Here is a 20,033-nt window from a genome sequence, read left to right as displayed (position 1 = left end):
TGATATCAAATTCAAATAGAAAAGAATTTCTACAAGCTACATGTTGACTTAGAAAACCACAAATTAACATTATCTATGTTGCTTTTTGTTTTTATATTTCCCAATTACATTTTAATCTGGTTGGAGCTACACTTGGAGGGTTAGGGAACTTATAACATCTCATTCTGTTTGAGGAGAGAGCCAATTGTGAAGTCTATGCTGAGAAAAAAATCGATTTCTCTGTCATTTCCCTGTACACCCATTTGGCCTACCTCTGCCCTCTAGGGAGCCCCTCTTTCCCTGTCCCTTCCTTTTTTTTTTTTTTACTTTATTTTTCTTTTTTTTTTTTTTTGGTGAGGCAATTGGGGTTAAGTGACTTGCCCAGAGTCACACAGCTAATAAATGTTAAGTGTCTGAAGCCAGATTTGAACTCAGGTCCTCCTGACTCCAGGTCTGGTGCTCTATCCACTGTGCCACCTAGCTGGCCCCTCCCTGTCCCTTCTTGACTTTTCTCATAGCCGCTTGCCCTCAGCTCTTACCTCACCATTCATCCCTTCGCTTTCTCACAGTAATTCCATCAGATTGTCCAAGTTGACGACTGCAGATTCGCAAAGGAGCAGCCCAACCCCAGCTTCCAGACCCTGCCTTTCCATCAAGGCTGCAGGAGCTAAGCAGACAAGCTTATTATCCACTCCTGATGCCCAGAACCAGCCAACTGAAACTCTTGGGGAGCAGTGTAGCCCAGAACAGATGCTTCCCCTCCAGGCCCAAAGTCTCATCCCGAAGCCAGGCAACCTGACTCAGGAATTGGAACATGACAGCCCCAGCCCTGAGAAGACTCCAGAGGACATCAGAAGAGAGGCTCTAGCCAAGCAGATTATTCACCAAGACAAATCCCTAGCGGCTATTCTGGATCCAGATTCCAGAATGAAGACGACCATGGACCTGATGGAAGGTTTGTTTCCACAGGGCTCAAGCTTCCTGAAGGAAAGCAATACACGGAAGAAGACAATACAGAGAAATGCCAGTTTCCCAGCATCTGAAGGGAGTAGGTAAGGCCCCATGAGCATCAGATTTACATGTAGTTCACCTGTTGGCTTAGCAAGCAGGAAAGAAATAGTGTGGCCTGATGGATAAAGTAGTAGGCTTGGGGGTCAGGAAGACCTCTATCCAAACTGGGCCCCTTACTCTTGCTGGGTGACCTTGAGCAAATCATTTCACTTTTCTCAACTTTGGTTTCCTCTTCTGAAAAAATGGGAATTTCAGTAGTGCCTTTGAGAAGAGAGAGGGTAGCACAGTGAAAAGAATACTGAATTTGGAGTCAGGACTTGGGTTTTTTATCTATAAAATGAGGGTTGGGTGGGATGACTCGAAGGGTCACTTCTAGCTCAGCATATAGGACCCTATGATATTACAAATGAACTCCAGTTTCTTGAGACAGTTGGCACTTGCCTGGCCTAGACCCTAGAATCAGTCAAGGTGTGACTGGCCCAGACCTTAATAATCACAGATACCTTCCTTGCCCAAGTACAATAATGATGTTTTGTCCTTGGAAGCTTTTCTCTAAGTATTGTAAAATTCATTCATTCAACAAACATTTATCAGTTACAGCAGTAGAATAAAAGATAGTTCCTGCCATCCTGGAGCCTGAAGTCCAATTTAAAAAGAGAAGGGAAAGAAAAGGTGAAGGTGGGAAAGAGACAGACTTAGCTTCCTTAGATCTGCAGCCTTCGGGAACCAAAGGTCCGTTTCATAGGCCAGCTCCACCATGGCTACAGGGAGTTCACCCCTCTTCAATGCACAGTCAGTCAATAAAAATGTGTTAAGTGCCTTCTATGTGCCAGGCACTGTGCTAAGTGTGAGGGATACAGATACAAATAAAAACAAACGGTCCTGCCCTTAAGGAGCTTGCAATCGAATGGGGCAAGATAACACAAAAGAAAGATAAAGGGAGAAATAGGAAGGGAGGGCAGGAAGCTGGGTTGGAAGGCAAGAGAAAACCTCTACATGGTGGATAAGTCCAAAGCAGCGTAGCTGGTAGGAAATGGAGAGAAGATTGTGCTGAGCACCCCTTTCCTATAGAGGCTCAAGGCTCTATTCATAAGGGCAGAGATTACTGATGAGATGTCAGTATGGGGCAGATTCAGTCTTGCAGCATGATAAGTTTTCCCAAGGAAAGAAGGCATGATAGAAAGCTTCAGAAAGAAAGGGGTAGCAAATAGCTTAGATGAAAAATTTCAGTGTGTGAGTAAAAAAAGGGGAGGGAATAGAAAACCAGACCAGTGGTTTTCTCCAAAGAGTTGGGGGAAGGTCAAGTTGATCATGTAGGTGTCTTCTCAACCTGAAAATCTGGGAAGTTCTGAATGAGAGCAAACTGATACTGTCTGATGCGGAGCCCCACTTAATGCCTTTGCAACATTAGAGAGTGAACCACAGCACCTTATTGTACCCCATTGCCTGCTAGCATCCTGACACTGCTCTTCATTTTTTAGTCATTTGGTTTCTTTAACTTAGATCAATCAGCCCTCTAAGATAACGAGATGTTCTTTTGTCTGTTTTCTTTCATTACTGTTTTACTGCAGTAGCAATTTAAAGTGTTTTTTTCTTTTTCCCTTTTTTTTAATCTTTCAACGAAAATTATGTGACTTGACATGCTTGGTACTTGGCAGCAAGTAGTTTCACATATCTAGCAAACGTCTCAGATGAAATAAAAGCAGATAGTCTTCTATTCAAAAGGAGCTGGCTTATTAGAAATTTCCAATTCATTCTAAATAGCAAACAGAAATAATAGCATCTTGAAAGGAAAATAATCAGAATCTTTGAGTGAAAAGGAACCTCAGAAAGCCATCTGCCTTGACTGGAAATATGAATCACCTGGAAAAGAGCTGTGTCTTATTTCTAAGGTTATTTGGCTTTGTATGAGCTTATAAATGCTAGTTAGAACATGATCAGTCCTAGGTTTTGCCCTAATAATAGCCAGGGTATTACCTCTGTTCTGTGACCATAGACTGGACTGTTTCCCAGATGCATACTAGCTAGTTATAGCAGACCTACATGCCTCTGGTTAAAGGTGGGAAGGGAAAAGAAAGGGGAATAAGCATTTATTAATTTGTATAGATTGGTGGATGGATGGATGGATGGATGGATAGATGGATAGATATACACATATAAAGTAAATGCAAAGTAATTTTGGAGTACTACCAACTATTAGGGTGGGAAAGCAGTTGTTTGAACTGAGTCTGTATAACCTCCATTTTGTCATCCTATCCAGTAATTCAAAGAACTCAGTTAAAACAGAAAGACATTGTTTTGGGCAACCAAATAATTGTGATCCTTTATAAATTTACCCATTTTTAGGATTTCTGAAATAAATAGTCTGGCCTATACTGCAGTAATGATGACTAATTATCAATGTGAAGAATTTATCAGAAAGGACATTTTTATTTTCAAAGGAGTTTCCCAGTAAATTTTTCAATTTGATGAATTAGGAAGGACGTATTTTGATTTTACCAACCCAAGTGAAATTTTAATGCATTTTTGTTGTTTCAAGGACTTGAAGCTATGAAATTTGCAAAAGGCTGGCATGCGCCACCTACTGGTGGATGGAAACATTTTACTTTGTATGTTTCTGCATCAGCTTCTATAAACATCAAAAAATCAGAATTTACCATAGTCAGTTACATAAAATATCTGAAAAACTCGGTAAGTTAACTAGACTTGATAGGCACGGTTACATTTTCTCCTCTTTTCCAACAAGCTAGTTTGTGAAAAAAAAATTTGCTATTTTGTTGGTAACTTTATTAAACACCTACTATGTGCCATGGTACGTAATATCTATGTCAATTTGGCCTAGTACTGCCTAAATACAAGGGAATTAAGTAGAAGACCTTTCAAGGCCAAATTACGAAATAGGCCTTCAATAATACAAAAGCTAACGAGGTCATATTTATCCAAAAGTATCTAACTTAGGGGCAACTAGGTGGTATAGTTGATAGAGCATTGGAGTCAGGAAGATCTGAGTTCAAATCAGGCCTCAGACACTTACTAGCTGTGTGACCCTGGACAAGTCACTTAACCCCTATTTGCCTCTGTTCATCTGTAAAAGGGGGACTTACTAGAGATAGAAATGGCAAACTACTCCAATATCTTTGCCAGGAAAACCACATGGACAAGTCTATGGCACCACAAACAGTCAGACAAGATGGAACAACTGAACAGCCTAATTGATACAGGCAGAATTGTTTGTTCCTTTCAGTAGGATCTTGCTTGTGGTCTAAAAGGTAGCTTGGTTAGAGAGTAATACAGATGGGACTAGAACACAGATTTCTCAATTCCTAGACCTGGTCATGAAGGCCCCCCCTCCCATTCCATTAAGCCAATAATTAATAAATCTTACATCCATCCCATGCAGGTTATTTTTTTGTAATCCACAACAAGAACTGAACATGTTGAAACATTCCCATATTTGTGGGGCACTTGGCTTAGCTAATAAAGTAAACTTAAGTATTGCTCAGTAACAACACAGTAGACGTCTGCCTACAGACAACTGTAGAAGGGCCGTGGGCTTAACCGTAATTGAGTTTCTTGAGCATCTGACTTCCCAAAAAGATTGAAACACTTTCTTATCAGTTGCTTCATATGTCCTCTCAACCGTTCTATAAAATAGAGAGGACTCATTATGTTTGTCGTTGTTACAGAAGCAGAAAATAAAGCAAAGAACTTGATTTTTTTCCTCCCATTGAAGGTTATTCCCTTGAGAGTATATTCCCTAAAATGGGATCAGAGAACTAAAGAATTAAATTTAAATGCTCATAGTTGGTATTAAATGTGCATATATAAAAAAACATAGATTAATAAAATACATAACAGAATATATGAAATATAAATAAATAAAATATTTAAAATAAATATCGATGTTGAATATGAATACCTTGCTAGCTTTTATTATATACTTCCAGATTGCTCTCCCCAAAGTTTCGACAATTCAGTGTCACTGATGAACTCTTATCTTTTTTTTTTCTTTGTTTTTTGGTGAGGCAATTGGGGTTAAGTGACTTGCCCAGGGTCACACAGCTAGTAAGTGTCAAATGTCTGGTCTGTGATGAACTGTATCTTAAGGAGAGGCTGTGCTGATCCCTAACACCAGCCATTTGGCAGCAGTCCTTAGAATGAGGCAATCTCCTGGGTTTGGAGACAGGAGACTTGGATTCTAGTTCTAGCTTTGCAACTGTGTGACCTTGGGCAAGTGACTTAATCTCTCTGGGCTTCATTTTATCAATCTGTCAAATATGAGGACTGAATTGAATGATTTCTGCAAACTCAGCCATGAAAAATTTTATGATTTTATGAATCTAAATGACTTATCCAGTGTCAAGTAGTAAGTGATGGACAGGCAAGATTTGTGACCCCCACCCAGCCTAACGTTCCATGCAAAGAGAAAAGGGAAATAGTGTGATGAAATGAGCCCTGGAACTACTCAAGAACCCTCGGTTCTAGTACCTCACTCACTGGCCAAGTGCCTTTGGGTAGGTCACTTAACCTTGTTTGTGTCAGCTCAAAAGTGAGGGTCCTGGATCTTAAGATAGTATCTTTGAACTTCCTTGAATCTCTGCTGCCTCAAATCTGCTTTGGATTTGCCAATTAGCAAATCTTCTTATACTCTCAAAATATAGAAATATAATAACATGACTATTATTCATTAGGTAATTAATTCTAGTTTGCCTGGAAAGGAGTTTGAACTAGAATAAAAATTCACCATTATGAAATGGCCAGCTTAGGGGAAAGGACATTACCTCTGATGTGTAGGTGTGACTATGTTTTTGTATTTATTCTTTGTGATCTAGGAGCACAGAGAAAGAAAGAGCGGGAATGTTGATCAACTGTCCTGCCTACTATAACGTGTCTGCACCCAAGGCGGAGCTTCTGAACAAGCTCAAATCCATGCCGGTGGAGGGAAATGAGGATGATGACCAACTAGATGTCAATGAAAAGAAGGCAAGTTCAGGGCTGGGTATCCCATGCTTTGCACCCAAGAATGTGGCCTGTTAGTCAGCCAACAAGCATTTATTAAGGCACTATGCTAAACAATGGAGCTACAAAGAGAAACAAACAAAAAAACCAGTTCCTACTCTCAAAGAGTTTCCAATCTAATAGGGGAGACAACATCTTAACAAGATATATACCAGATAAATTGTAGATTACCTCAGAGAGAAGGCACTAAGATTAAGGAGAACTGGAGAAGGTTTGTTTGCAGAGGTGGGACTTTGGTTGAGGCTCGAAGGGAGTTAGGAGGCAGAGATGAGAAGGGAATGAAACATAAACAGTCCAGTGTTCCTGGATCACAAAAATATATGTAGTGGGGAGTAAGTTGTAAGAAGACTGGAAAGGTAGGAAGGGGCCAGGTTTTAGCCAAAAGAGAGATTTTTATATTTGATCCTGGAGGTAATAGGGAGCCACTGGAGTTTATTGAATGGGATAGGGTGGGAAAAGGGGAAGATGGGACATGGTCAGACCAGAAAATAGCTATGACAGCTGGGTGGAGGGTAAACTGGAGTGGGGGAGATGAGGCAGGGACACCAACGAGCACTTCTTAGTAATGAGAGGTTACTCCAGCACTGCAAAAGACCTTTGAATACTCCATGGAGTATTTCCTTTACCAGTCCAGATTCTCACTCCTCCACCTCAGGAGATGGTCTTTGTCTCCTAAATCAGCTATTACTTGGTGGATGACAAGCATCCCCAAACCTAGGCTGGTACTGTGGCCTGACACCAGTTCCATAGTCAGTCTGCCCAACTTCAATGTGACAAAGAATCAAAGGGGCTTCAGTCTAGATCTGGAAATGACCTCAAAGGTCAACTAGTCCAGCCCACCCATTGTAGAGATGAGAAAACTGAGGACTTAAGGCAGGATTTGAATCCATATCCTCTGGCTCTAGAACAAGAGTTCTTAACTCGGGGTCTTTGGGTATAAAAAAAATGCATTTAATATCTGCAATATAGTATCACTGATTTCCTTTGTAACTATGTGTTTTCTATTATGCATTTTAATCATTCTGAGAAGAGGTCCATTAGTTCACTAGACAAGGATACCCATACTATATGATGACACTTCTGGGTAACCATGTTGGCCATTTAAAGTAATAGGTCCCTTTCTAAGGGTAGCTGGGTGTCACAGTGTATTAAAAAAAAGACAGCTGGGGATTCAGGACTTGAAGTATTTACATTCTTAATGGATAGATGGTATCACTGGGAAGCTAGGTGGTGCAGTGGATAGAGTTCTGAGCCTCGAGTCAGGATGATTCACCTTCCTGTGTTCAAATCTGACCTCAGATACTTAGCTGTGTGACTCTTCGCAAGTCACTTAACCCTGTCTGTTGTCTGAGTTTCCTCATCTGAAAAATAAGCTGGTGAAGAAAATGGCAAACTACTCCAGTATCTTTGCCAAGAAAACCCCAAATGGGGTCATAAAGAGTCATGACTGAAATGATACAACATACATGTCCCTTTCTAAGGAAGAAGGTCCCCTCCTAGCAAATTAAATTCAATATATATAAGAAGATAATTGGCAGTTCCAAAAAAAGTGCAAGGTTCTCCTTAATTGAACGAAGTCAATATTTTTTTTTGTTTGGGGGGGGGAGGTGTGTTTTAAGGCATGAGTACCTAGTTTGGAGGCTGGAAGACCTAGGTCCCAATCTTGCTTAGGTACTCACTAGCTGTGTGACCATGGGCAAGTTACTTAAATTCAGATCCTGTTTCCTTTTCTGTGCAAATAAGATGTGTACAACACTTTAAAAAGTTTAGAGCTATACATAAATGTCACTCGTTACCATGTGCAAGACAAAAATCTTGGTTGATTTTGTATCTTTAAGCCACCCCCCCAATAATTAGAACCAGGTTCTACGAGTTGCTAATTATCAGAAGGTACTTCTTTCTAGGAACACACAGCTGTCTAACTCTAGAAAATCCCCCTACCAGACCCTCATGAAGGTTCAGAACAACAACAACTGAAAATACTGGTCATGGGATTTGTCTTTATATGTAAATACCCACTCATCACGATCAAGTAGAAATGTTCAATAGGAAACATTTGTGTCATCATTCTCAAGGTCAGGGTGCTCACCTACACTCCCATTCCTAAGCTGGAAAGCTGCCAGAGGCCTTCTATGGGGAGAATTTCCAGGGAAGTGCCTTCTGTACATTCCCTGCCCCCCAGAGGCCACCTTCTGTCCTTGCATGGCTCAGACACCAACACTCCAAGAGAATCCTTTCCAAAGTTTTGGCTCTGTCTTGAGTGGAGGTTGTTGCTGATTTTTCCAGAGATGCTGATTTCTCTAATATGATTCTATCTCCTTAACACCTCCTCCCACTCCCATCCCCCCCCCATACTTCTGGCCCTCTCAAGCTTATCTGCTCCTCTCTTAGACAGCTTAAGTTATCTCTATGGGCAGAAATGTCTCTAGGCTGGGCTCTCCCATCAAGAATGTGCTCTGCCTTTTTTCCCCTCCAGCAGGGTGCTGGCAGTGTCTCAGCTGATTCTGTGATTAGCATGACATAGTCTCCTGCTAAAGAGTGTTAATTTTACCCTTTTTCTAACACCTACCTCACCACACAACCCACTGCTCCAAGCATTCCTGGGGCAGGACTGCTTCCTGAGCAGCCTCCTTAAAGGTCTGTTGGGATGTTTTTGTCAGGATGTGCTTCCCATATTTGTTTATGGAAACATGGCATTTCCGAGCATGTGTTAGACTCATATGGTCTTTTTAAAAACAATTCTAGAACTGATAAATAGAAGTATGTATAGAGTAATTTTACGTATGTATAGACCTATTTGTGTCTAATGGTGGCCATTCTAGGGCAGGAGTGGTGGGGGAGAGAAAAAGAAATTTACGTATTAACTCTGTTGTATATTAAAAAGGAATAGCAAGTTGTACATAGCAGATTTCATGTGCAATCTTTTTTTATTATACTATGTTATGGAAATGCTTGTTTTATTCCATAAATTAAAAATAAAAATAATTTTTAAAAGATAAAAATAAAAACAATTCTATGTGGGGCCAGTAGAGCCAATGTACCAAATCTCTCCTCCACCCTCCGGCATTTCTCATTGGATATTCACTACCATGTTCTGGTCTCTTGTTTGTTTGTTTTTGCTAGGCAATAGGGTTAAGTGACTTGCCCAGGGTCACACAGCTAGTAAGTGTCAAGTATCTGAGGCCAGATTTGAACTCAGGTCCTTTCTGACTTCAGGGTTGGTGCTCTATGCACTGCGCCACCTAGCTGCCCCTGGTCTGAGTCTCCTGTAAACTGAACCTTCAGATCAACTTTGCAAGTTGGGTTGCCTGCTTTAAAATGCCAAGATGGCAATTTACCTGTTGTCGTTTTCCCCCTCCCCTAGTTTGATGTTTACTTGGAAAAACATGCCTTTCAATTAAGTTCCAATAGACTTGTATTAAGTTTCTCTCAGCAAGACATTATCCCAGAATATCAAAATAATAATAACAATAATAATAATAATAAGACACAAAGTCTCCCCTCAAAGCACTTACAACCTAATTCAAGGGGAAAGATGGATGCAAAAACTATGATAGAAGGCAAAGAGTGGTCAGTACAAAGGAGAGATCCAAAGTGGTATTAGAAATTTGAGAAGGAAGAAATCCCTTTTACCTGTGGGGGAAACACAGGTAGTTATATAATTGGCAACTGGATTGGTCCTTGAAGGAAGAGAAGGATTTTCAGAGGTGGAAAATGAGTGCAGAGGAAGAGGAGAATAGGTCATTCCAACTCCTTGTGACCCCATTTGGGGTTTTCTTGGGGAATCAAAGAATTTGATAACTAAATAAAATAAACCAATATCTTAAGTAAAATTCTAAAACTTGAGAAAAGGTTTACACAGAGGGATGGAGAGATTTGATGGAGGGGTAAAGGAGATCCTGTGGGAATAGGGCTTTGTTAAAGTAGATCAAACAAAATTCATTTATGGGGACAGAGGACTGCCTTTAAAGAGGAAGAGGGGGAAATTCCTAATTCTAGTTCAGTATACCTGGACTGTAAAATACTTAGAACAAGGAGGAGTCAGGTGTAAAATTGGAAAGGTAGGAGCAGGGCAAATTGTGAAGAGATTTGAATACTAAACAGGTCAGCCAATATTTGATCTTGAAGGTGATAAGGTGGTGATACAGATAGCAGTCAGCTAGGACAGTGCCTTTGATTTTAATAGTGACAGCTTGTTTCTATTTTTTCAAAGACATACACTCATATTATTACTCTCCCTAGAATAGGTAAGTAGCTATTTCAGTATTTTGGCTTTGTGATCTCAGCAATGTGAGTGACCTCTCCAAGGACTATGATCTATTTAGGCCTTCTTGTCCTGTGAATCCATGGCCCATGCCCTCTCATCAATCCTACACAAAACGTCTATCCAACATACTGGGGACCTCTTGCTAAATCTCTTGTCATACCCATGTAGGTAGACAGGTAGGTGTTGAGAAAGAATTCAACCATTTATACACCCAAATGTACTTTTAATAATAGGAGATAGTTTTACTATCTATCCCCTTCAAGAATACTAACCCAAGGGACAGCTAGGTGGCACAGTGGATAGAGCACCGGCCTCGAAGTCAGCAGGACCTGAGTTCAAATCCAGTCTCAGACCAAACACTTGACACTTACTAGCTGTATGACCCTGGGCAAGTCACTTAACCCCAATTGCCAAAAAAAAAAAAAAAAAGAATACTAACCCCAAGTTTATATTGGAGGACACAGTATCATCCCTTGAGGATACAATTTAGCCAGGGAAGAACACAAAATAAAGCAGTACATGAGGAATGTTGTATTGGGTGGTACCACTGGTAAATGTAGAGGAGAAAGTAGAGAATGTGTCGGGAAGAGGTAGGCAGGAAGAGGTGGGATGATGACCGAATGACCCGTAAAGCTCCCTGCCACCTCTCGGTCTAGTAGATGATATCCCTGCCACACGCATCCCTGCAAGGGCATGAAATAACTCACAAGATCTTCCATAGCTGTGGTCTTGCTGCACTCCCTGATGAAGTCTCTACTCAATGAGATGCAATTGCATCCATTTCCACAGATGCTGCCACATTTTTCATCCTCTTCCATCTTTTCTTTAATGATGGCCACTCATACCTACTTATCCTAATACATTTGGAATAGAAGGAGTATCAGCGGAAGTAGAAATGAAAGGAATGGGGAACTCACTTTTCTCAATCTTCCAAATATTCATTGGGCCACAAATAATAGGTTTAGGGCCAGAAATGACTTTATCAAAAAATGAATGTTGAAAATTTTCTTTACACGTAAGTAGAAAAAAAAAACCACGATTTTAAAAAAGAAGTGACTTTAGGGGTCATCCATTCCTATATCCTACCTCCTCTAGAACCATCCTATATACTGCCTTATTTTGTTCTGCAGTTGTTTTGTGTGCTAAATGAGAAATTGTTCAAGAAAAGGTACTGAGTCCCCTAAATCATGTTCCCCACAGCCCATACTCCCGGACTAGAGTTAACTCAAGGATACAAGTGAATGACTATGACCATTAAATTTAGAGCTGGAGAAAACCTTAGGGTGGCCAACTCAGCCATCTCATTTTATAGACCAGGAAGCAAGATCAAAGAGGCTAAAAGAAGTCTTCAGATGGCACAGTGGATAGAGCACTAGACATGAAGTCAGGAAGACTTGAGTTCCATTCCAGCCTCAGAATCTACTATCTGTGTGACCTTAGGCAAGTCATTTAACTCTATCTCATTTTCCTCATCTGTAAAATGGGGATACCCATAGCTTTTAACTCACAGGGTTGTTGTGAGGATAAAATCAGATATTTGTAAGAGCTTTGTAAACATATAAGGGTTACCAAATGCTAGCTATAGTTGCCCAGAAGAGCTGAGATTTGAATCCGGATCCAGCAATATCTTTCTCATTCACTATTCACAGCCTCTCTCTTGAACTGATCCTTGGCAGTACAGAATTTGGGTTGGCAGGGAGAGGGCATCCGAGTGTGGCACCAGCCTCCATTTTGCTCTGGATTTTAATGTTCCCTTGTGTTTACTCCATTACTGTTACAGGCAAAGCTCATGGGAAGCCTGAGGCTTAAACTGGAGTCGCTGAAGGAAGCAAAGGAAAGTTTGCTGATGGACATCAAGCTCAACAATGCCCTTGGGGAAGATGTGGAAGCTTTGATCAGCAAACTCTGCAAACCCAACGAATTTGACAAATACAAGATGTTCATAGGAGACCTGGATAAGGTTGTGAACCTCTTGCTTTCCCTCTCAGGACGATTGGCTCGAGTAGAAAATGTCCTCAGTGGCCTGGGTGAGGATGCTGATAGTGAAGAGCGGGTAGGTAACCTAACTCATCAATTAAGCATTTATGGGTTGTTGTTGTTTTCTTTTTTTTTTTTAAGGCAATTGGGGTTAAGTGACTTGCCCAGGATCACACAGCTAGTAAGTGTCAAGTGTTTGGTCTGAGGCCAGATTTGAACTCAAGTCCTCCTGACTTCAGAGCCAATACTCTATCCACTGTGCCACCTAGCTGCCCCCAATCAAGCATTTATGGAGCTGCTGCTGTGTATCTATCACCTATACAAAAGTCAGGTCAATATACATTTATTAAGCCTATGCTGGGGAAACAAAAAAAGGCAAAGGACAGTCCTTGGTCTCCAGGAGCTCGTAGACTGAGTTCTCTTAAGACCTGCTCCCTAACCGTCAAGTATATTGAAGAGACAGGGTATGTGCCTATAAAAAAGAAGGATCCAGATGTGTATCACATGTACGATAGAACTGCTGGACTAGGAAGTACTTGGAAAAGAAAGTGTTGAGGGTCTAAGTGCCCCTCCTCATTACCCCACCCCCTGCCTCAACCCAAAATGTATTAGCTTGTGGTATTGATCCTTAAAGAAAAGCATACTTTAAGGATGGAAAGTATCAGAGTATATGGCTTCCTTCTGGGAACCCGGATTGGCTGCATCTCAGTGAGTGGAAATATACCGTGGCAGCAAGAAAGAAGGGGGGATGGGACTGCAGAATCCGATTTCAGGGCCTTGTTGTATGCATTGCAGGAGAGCTGGGGCAGTTATATTGTACTCCAGAAAAGGACTAATTTGACCAAGAAACCCCAAATTTGACACCTTGGGAAGTCTCTTCCTGTTTTGGGGGTCTCCTAGCAGCTGTCCCCAACTCCACCATCATGCTCACTGTGCTCCACTGAAGCCAGAAACATTTGCCCTTGAATTCTCCCAATCCCCACAGCACCCAGGGGGAACCACGTGCCCTTTCTATCGTAGAATCATAGACCGTTAAAACCAGGAAGGCCATTGGAGATCATTTGTCCACTTTTCAGATGAGGAAACTGAGATCTGCAGAGGGGACGTGAACTATCCAAGATTACACAGCCATCTAATATTGACACTTGGACTAAAATTCAAAGTTTCGGTTAAAGACAAAAAAAGAAATGTACCTGGTAATTTTGTTGTATATTTAAAAGGAAGAGCAAGTTGTGTATAGCAGATTTACAGTTTTGTGTACAATCATCTTTTTTTATTAAATATTATTATGTTATGGAAATGCTTGTTTTATTCCATAAATTACAAATAATTTTTTTTAGTTAAAAAAACAGGCCATGGCACTTTTCTGAATATCCTTTCTGTCCTGGACAAGTGTCTTCTTCCTGTACTGGAGATTTTTTTTTGTTTGTTTTATTTTATTTATTTGTTTAATTTTATTTTTAATTTTTAAAAATCTGGAAAATTTCAGTATGTGCTGCCACATATTTTGAACTCGGCAGTTCAGGGCCAACTTAGACAGGAGTAGGGAGAAATTAGAAGCTGTCCAAGACCACCAAACATGATCCTTTTTATTTTGAGACTGGGTCTCCCTAAGTCACCCAGTCTAGAAATGCAGCAACCACTTACAGGCTCGATCCCACTACAAATTGGCTCCAAAATTTTGACTTGCTGCCCATTCTAACCTAGGTTTGTTTACCCCTCCTTGAGCAGTTCGGTGGCCCACTGCTCTCTAGGGCTCACCATACCGGTGCTAGCCTGAATGTGGCCATTCATGTGCCTTTATCCCTCAGAATTCCTGAGCTCAAGCAATCCACCAGCCTCCACCTCCCTGGTGTCAGGGACCACAGGGTGCACCTCTTTGTAAACTTTAGTATGAACGCCACTTATTATGATTGTCCGATGCCAAACAACACATGCCCAGCTGTAGGATGAATACATTAAGTATTTTCACGACCTCTCTTTTTCCCTCCTCCCCCAAATATTTCCATCATCTTTCCTTCAGCCAGCCATAAAAGAAGTCAACGTGGCAGATGGATGGGAGCGTAGTCTTTTCAAAATCCTTTGTTTCTTCCCAAAGGAAAAATTTCATTTGCAAAGAAAACCCAGAGGCTTAAATGCAAGCACCCGATCAATAACCTAGTTCAATTTCGCTATTTCATGAACACAGGGCAGACAGGGATGTTCTGAATCTCCAACACTCCTAAGAGAAATTCCTGAGAGCGGTGTTTTTCTCCTTTCCTTCCTTCCTTCCTTCCAATCTTTCTCCTCCTTCCACCCACTTGTTCAGCTGCTATAGATATATCTCAATTATGGGAGTGGTGCAAAGAAGCCATCTTGATCTGGCTTACAAAATGGCTGTCACAGTTTTAAAGAGGGGAATGAAATAGATGGTGGGTTTGGAGGGTCTCGCCTTTCAAGTTCATGGTCTAAGTGGCTGATACAGTTTTAGAATTGTTTTCTTGATCTGTTGTAAAATATTTCTGTTTTTCTTTTTCCCTAAGTATTAGATCATGTCTTTAGGGAAAAGGTCTGGGAGATTTGGGGCAGGGAGGTATTAATTAATCTTCAGGGAACCCCCATGTGAATGTGTATGTGCTTGAGTAGATCTTTGTAACCTTTGGATGGATTGGTTTCTATTTTAACTTTTGCAAATAATTTTTCTCCTAAATGTCAAAAATCTCTTTTTAACCCCCTGATTAAATTTAAATTAGAAATTAAATCCATCCCTTGGTATATCACACATTGGGCCAAATCCTATTAAAAGTTTTTATAAATCTGCTGGGATATAAATAAATCATACTGGGTTTTTTTTTTCCTAACTTAGGTTCATATAATGTCCTTTTCCTTTTGAAATATCTCTCTCTTTCTCTGTCTCTCTCCTTTCTCTTCTTTCTCTTCTGTCCTCTCTCCTCTCTCTCTCTCTCTTTCTCTCTCTCTCCTTTCTCTTTTCTCTCTCTCTCTTTCTCTCTATCTCTCTCTTTGGCATTTTTGGAAGAGGTAATAAAGAGAATTAGAAAGTACTTTAATTCCTGCATCCATAAAATGGGGATAATAACAGCATTTACCTCACAGGAGTATTATGAGGTTCAAATGTACATACACACACACACACACACACACATTCTCTCTCTCTCTCTCTCTCTCTCTCCCTCTCTCACTGCTTTGCAGACTTTAAAACACTGTATCAATGCTAGCTATTTTTCAATGCATGTTCTAATTATTTTTCAAAGTTCTGTTTTATCACCCTTCACACAATTAGCTTTTCTGTGTTCCTAGGACCAAGACAAAAAGAGAAAGGTTGGTGTTTAGCACAGATATACAGGACTTTTCCAGGAATAGAACTTGAGCATTCAAAAATGCCAGGCCCTTCCTCATCCTACTTGACTGAAGGGCGAGGTTCCCACAGGGTTTTCCTGCCACCTCCCTAATATCCCTAAAACAAATGCTAAATTTAGAAAAATTTGCCTGCTGTGATTTTGTAACAGGCTTGTTTGATACCTTGATTTAAAGAAAAAAAAAACTTTTTTTATCCATATCTTTTCTTTTTAGGCAGCTAGATCATACAGTAGATTGAGTATTAAATTTGGAGTCAGGAAGACCTGAGTTCAAATTTGACTTCAGACACTAGCTTTGTATCTCTGGAAAAGTCAACTCCATTTGTCTCAGTTTCCTCAATTGTAAAATGATAATGATAACCCAGAGTTGTTGTGAAGATCAAGTGAGATAATATTTGCAAAAGGTAATGAGCACAGCCCCTGGCACACAGTAGGCACTATATAAATGCTTATTCCCTTCCCTCTTCCCTTCCTTTACATTGTAGTTATTGTGGCTTTGGAGGGTAGGGCATTCTGGGAATATGGCGGCATAGGTTAGAAATTTCCAGGCTCTCCAGACTTCCTCCATGAAGTGACGGAGAAAATTGCCACAAAATGATCGTAGAGCAGGAAAAATAAAGGAGTAAAGCAGTTGTGCTCCTAGGACAACTTGAAAGGACCTCGGAAAAGACAGGGCCTCCAAGGGCTGAGGTTTAGCCTGAGTGGTTTTGGTTTCCTGGTTCCATTCACTCTGTATCAATTCATATAAGTTTTCCCAGGGTTCTTTGAATCCTTCACATTCATCTTGTGTTATGACAAATAATAAATGTAACACATTCATGGATCTTATCTAGATAAGTTAACTGATCATCCCAGAGTTTGTATTATTTTATCATTTGTTCCAATATCAAGGTATAGTCTGGGGGTCCCTGAGTTCCTTTCAGTGGTTGGTCTACAAAGTCAGCACTATTTTCATAATAATGCTAAGATTTTTAAATTTGTAACATAATATAGATATATATAATTCACAAAAACAAGTTATTTAGGGGCCTCAATAATTTTTTAAGGTTTCAAGAATCCCAAGATCAGAAGTTTGGGAACCACTACTCTGTGCTATGCAAAATAACCAAAAGTATTTAGATAATGTCTTTTTCATGGGGAGGAGAAGGGTGGGCAAGATGAAATTTTTAATTTTCGATCTCGATAGTGTGATAACAGAAATAATCTGTTCAAAAATTATTTAAAGTTTAGTTAGTAAACCAGAGAATTTGGTAAGAAGGCAGCATGGTTTAGTAAGCTATGTAATAGACAATAACCAGTCAGTGCCCCAAGGCTGGGCAGCTTCTAGAGAGAGCCTGCTGAAAGCTTCCACAAGAGGGAGCTTTATCACCCGATGTCCCCTATGTCAGTGAAGTCAGAAAAAATGAACTCTGACTCTGGGTTCTAATTCTGTTCTGTTATGTCTTTGCAAAGATGTCAGGCCCAGAAAACGAGAGGAAACATTTAGAAAATGCGAAACTGTCACTGTTAATGAGTATATTCTCCCCGGTGCAAGGTTCAGACATGGGAGAGGAGGGAATTCTGGATAATTCAGTCATGTTATCACACTTATTAATTAGCAAGACCTTCAGGTCTTCTCTTCTCCCCAAGAAAAGGCGCTGAAGGGAATGTCATAGCTTCAACTGACTTCAGATATCCCCCTCAGACTGAAGCTGGTGAATGCCTAAAAGGAGGCTTCCTAATGCATGAAGTTTATCATCACCATCATTAATTGTGATTTATTGTTAATTTATTTAAATTATTTTTATAGTATTATAACATTATATTATATGTATTATATGATACACTGTGGTGTGATTATTAATGTTTATTTATTCTTAATTGTGGTTTATTATGTTCCTTAGTATATTATTTATAATTTATAATTATTTGTAAATTAGTATACATTATTTATTGGTATAAGTTAACAAATAAATTATAGGTATATTATAAAATTTATAAATATATTAGTAATTGAGGAGGATGATAGCCAAGCATTTCTATATACTACATACCATACTAAGCACAACATAAATATTTTCTCATTTGATCCTCACAACAACCCCGGGAAGTGGGTGCTATTTATTATCTCCATTTGACAGTTGAGGAAACTGAGGCAAACAGAGGTTAAGTGACTTGCCTAGATTTAAACTCTAGTCTTCTTGCCTTCAGGCCCAGTACTTTATTCCATGTGCCACCTAGCTGGACGGGTATAACAGTAACAAGCCAAGATGTTTGGCTTTGTGGGATGTTTCGGTACTTTATAGGCATTGTTTCTTATATGTTATGATTATATTCTTATGACTCATCTACCAACTCTGCCTCAGTGGTCTCACAGAGCATTTAAAGTTGCTCCTTCCTTCCTGTTTCTTGTCTTTAACAGGCTTATTTTTTAATTAATTTTTGTTGATTTTATTTTTATTAATACACATTTTTTCATGCGGCAGAGCTCTCTAAATGAGAAGAAAAAGGTGTTGGCTGGCCAGCACGAAGATGCTCGGGAACTCAAAGAGAACCTGGACCGGAGGGAGCGTGTGGTCTTGGACATCTTGGCCAATTACCTCACAAAGGAACAGCTCCAGGACTACCAGCATTTTGTGAAGATGAAGTCGACGCTCCTCATCGAGCAGCGGAAATTGGACGACAAGATCAAACTAGGCCAGGAGCAGCTCAGCTGCCTGCTGGACAGTCTTCCCAGGGACTTCCTCTGCCCGGCCCAGGCCCCAGCTGCCCTTCTGCCTCCTGAAGCTGAGGTGACCCCCACGGAGGGCTGTGCATTCAGGAGCGTGCTTCCAACACTGACCTCTTCACTTTAGCCTCTCCTGGACGACCCAATGAAAAACTCATCTTTACTCTCAAGATTATTTAAACTGATCAGTTTTCGAATTACAATCCACTAAAAAATTATGGGGTTTTGGCATTTTTTGATGGGGGGAGGGGAAGGTAACAGCAGAAAAATACACAGCTCTGGGTTTGTTTGTTTGTTTTTCCTTCTCCCAGCTACCCAAAATATAACCCTTTCTATTGTTCCGTGGTAGGAAGAAAAGTAATGAAATTGGGGGTTGGTTAAAGGGTGGTTGATTCTTTAGTTTTTAACCAGACTGGGTCAACATTAAACAAGTAAGTTTCACTGTCAAGAATGTGTCCTGGTCTGCCTTCTCCTGGGCAAAGTGCCCCTATCTATGATAGAGTAGAGTTATGCAATAAAGAAGGATCTGTAACATAGTCTTTTAAAAAATATGAAGAGAAAGGGGGGAAATACCCCCAGCATTGTCACTATTTATATTTTTTAAATGAATGAGGATGTGTAAATGTTTGTTTATATGCTAATCAATTACTTGACTCTATGGTGGACATAGCAAATCCTGTTGGAGTGATGCCTTTGATAAAAATCTTTAATGAGACGAAAAGTCCAAAGATAATTATACCAGCGTGGGAATTTGTATTTGTGCTTCCTCCCCCATCCTCTCTCTCTCTCTCTCTCTCTCTCTGTGAGCGTGCGCGCACACGTGTTCTCCCTTACTCTCCTTTTTCCCTTTCTGTCTCTGTTTCTCTTTTCTCTCTCTCTCTGTCTCTCTCTCTCTCTCTCTTTCTGTCTCTCCTCCCCTTATCTCTCCCTCTTTGTCTTTGTCTCTCTTCTATCTCTTCAGTCTTTCTACCCCCAACTCTTTCTCTGTCTCCGCCCGCCTCTGTCTATCTCTCTCCCCTTTTCTCTCCCATCTCTGCCTCTTCCAGTCTCTCTCTCCATTGCCTCTCTGTCTCCCTTCACCACCAGTCACACTCTGCCTCTGTCTCTCTGCCTCTCCCTTCCCTCTTCCCTGACCCCATCTTTGTCTCTCTTCTTTCTCTCTGTCTCTGTTTTCTGTCTCTGTTGCTCTGACTTCCCCTTCTCTCTGTCTCTCCTCTCTTTTTTTCTCTGGCTCTGTCTCTTTTCTCTGTGTCTCTTTGTCTAAATGATCTAAGGGAAACAGTGGCAAGGAGAAAATTCTGTTCCTGCTTTGGCTACTCTGAGTAGAAAATGTTCCCAGGCTACCGTCTCCTCGCCACATCATGATAGGGCTGGAATCAGAGTCAAGAAGCCCTGGGTCCAAGTCCCACATCTGATACTCCTTTCCTGGGGAAGTCGTTTCACCTCTGAGTGGTATCAAACTCGGCCGCAAGTAGCTGCGCCACCAAAACCATGTTAAAATGTAATTGGGAAGTGTTTAACAAAAAAATAAATTAAAAAACAACATGATGTTAATGTGTGGTTTTCTAAGTCAATATATAGCCCCCGGGATCGGTTTCTATTTGAATCTGACACCACTATTCAAGACAACTCTAAATCAGAGAATGTGTGAATCTGCCCTGGTGGAGGGAAGCTCCACGCTGGGAGTTCCCTAACTGGTTATGGTCCAATTCCTAAG

General features: G+C 40.6%; 1 protein-coding gene across 2 annotated transcripts in view; it reads left to right on the top strand.

Annotated features, from left to right (window-relative positions):
- LOC114032028 (protein Shroom3-like) overlaps window positions 1–19,182 on the top strand; it is a 96,381-nt gene extending 77,199 nt beyond the window's left edge. For both annotated transcript variants that reach the window (XM_027847234.1, XM_027847233.1), the window contains 4 exons: window positions 549–1,031; window positions 5,823–5,973; window positions 12,057–12,329; window positions 18,075–19,182. In XM_027847234.1, the coding sequence (XP_027703035.1) occupies window positions 549–1,031; window positions 5,823–5,973; window positions 12,057–12,329; window positions 18,075–18,443 (1,276 nt within the window). In that variant the 3' untranslated portion in view covers window positions 18,444–19,182. The remainder of the gene's footprint in view (window positions 1–548; window positions 1,032–5,822; window positions 5,974–12,056; window positions 12,330–18,074) is intronic.
- Window positions 19,183–20,033: the final 851 nt, after the last annotated feature.

Source organism: Vombatus ursinus, unplaced genomic scaffold (assembly GCF_900497805.2).
Source record: "Vombatus ursinus unplaced genomic scaffold, bare-nosed wombat genome assembly UNPS02015396.1, whole genome shotgun sequence".
In the NCBI taxonomy this organism is placed as follows: domain Eukaryota; kingdom Metazoa; phylum Chordata; class Mammalia; order Diprotodontia; family Vombatidae; genus Vombatus; species Vombatus ursinus.
The sequence above is the reverse complement of the archived record's forward strand: the minus strand, read 5'-3'. Positions and strand labels throughout refer to the sequence as shown.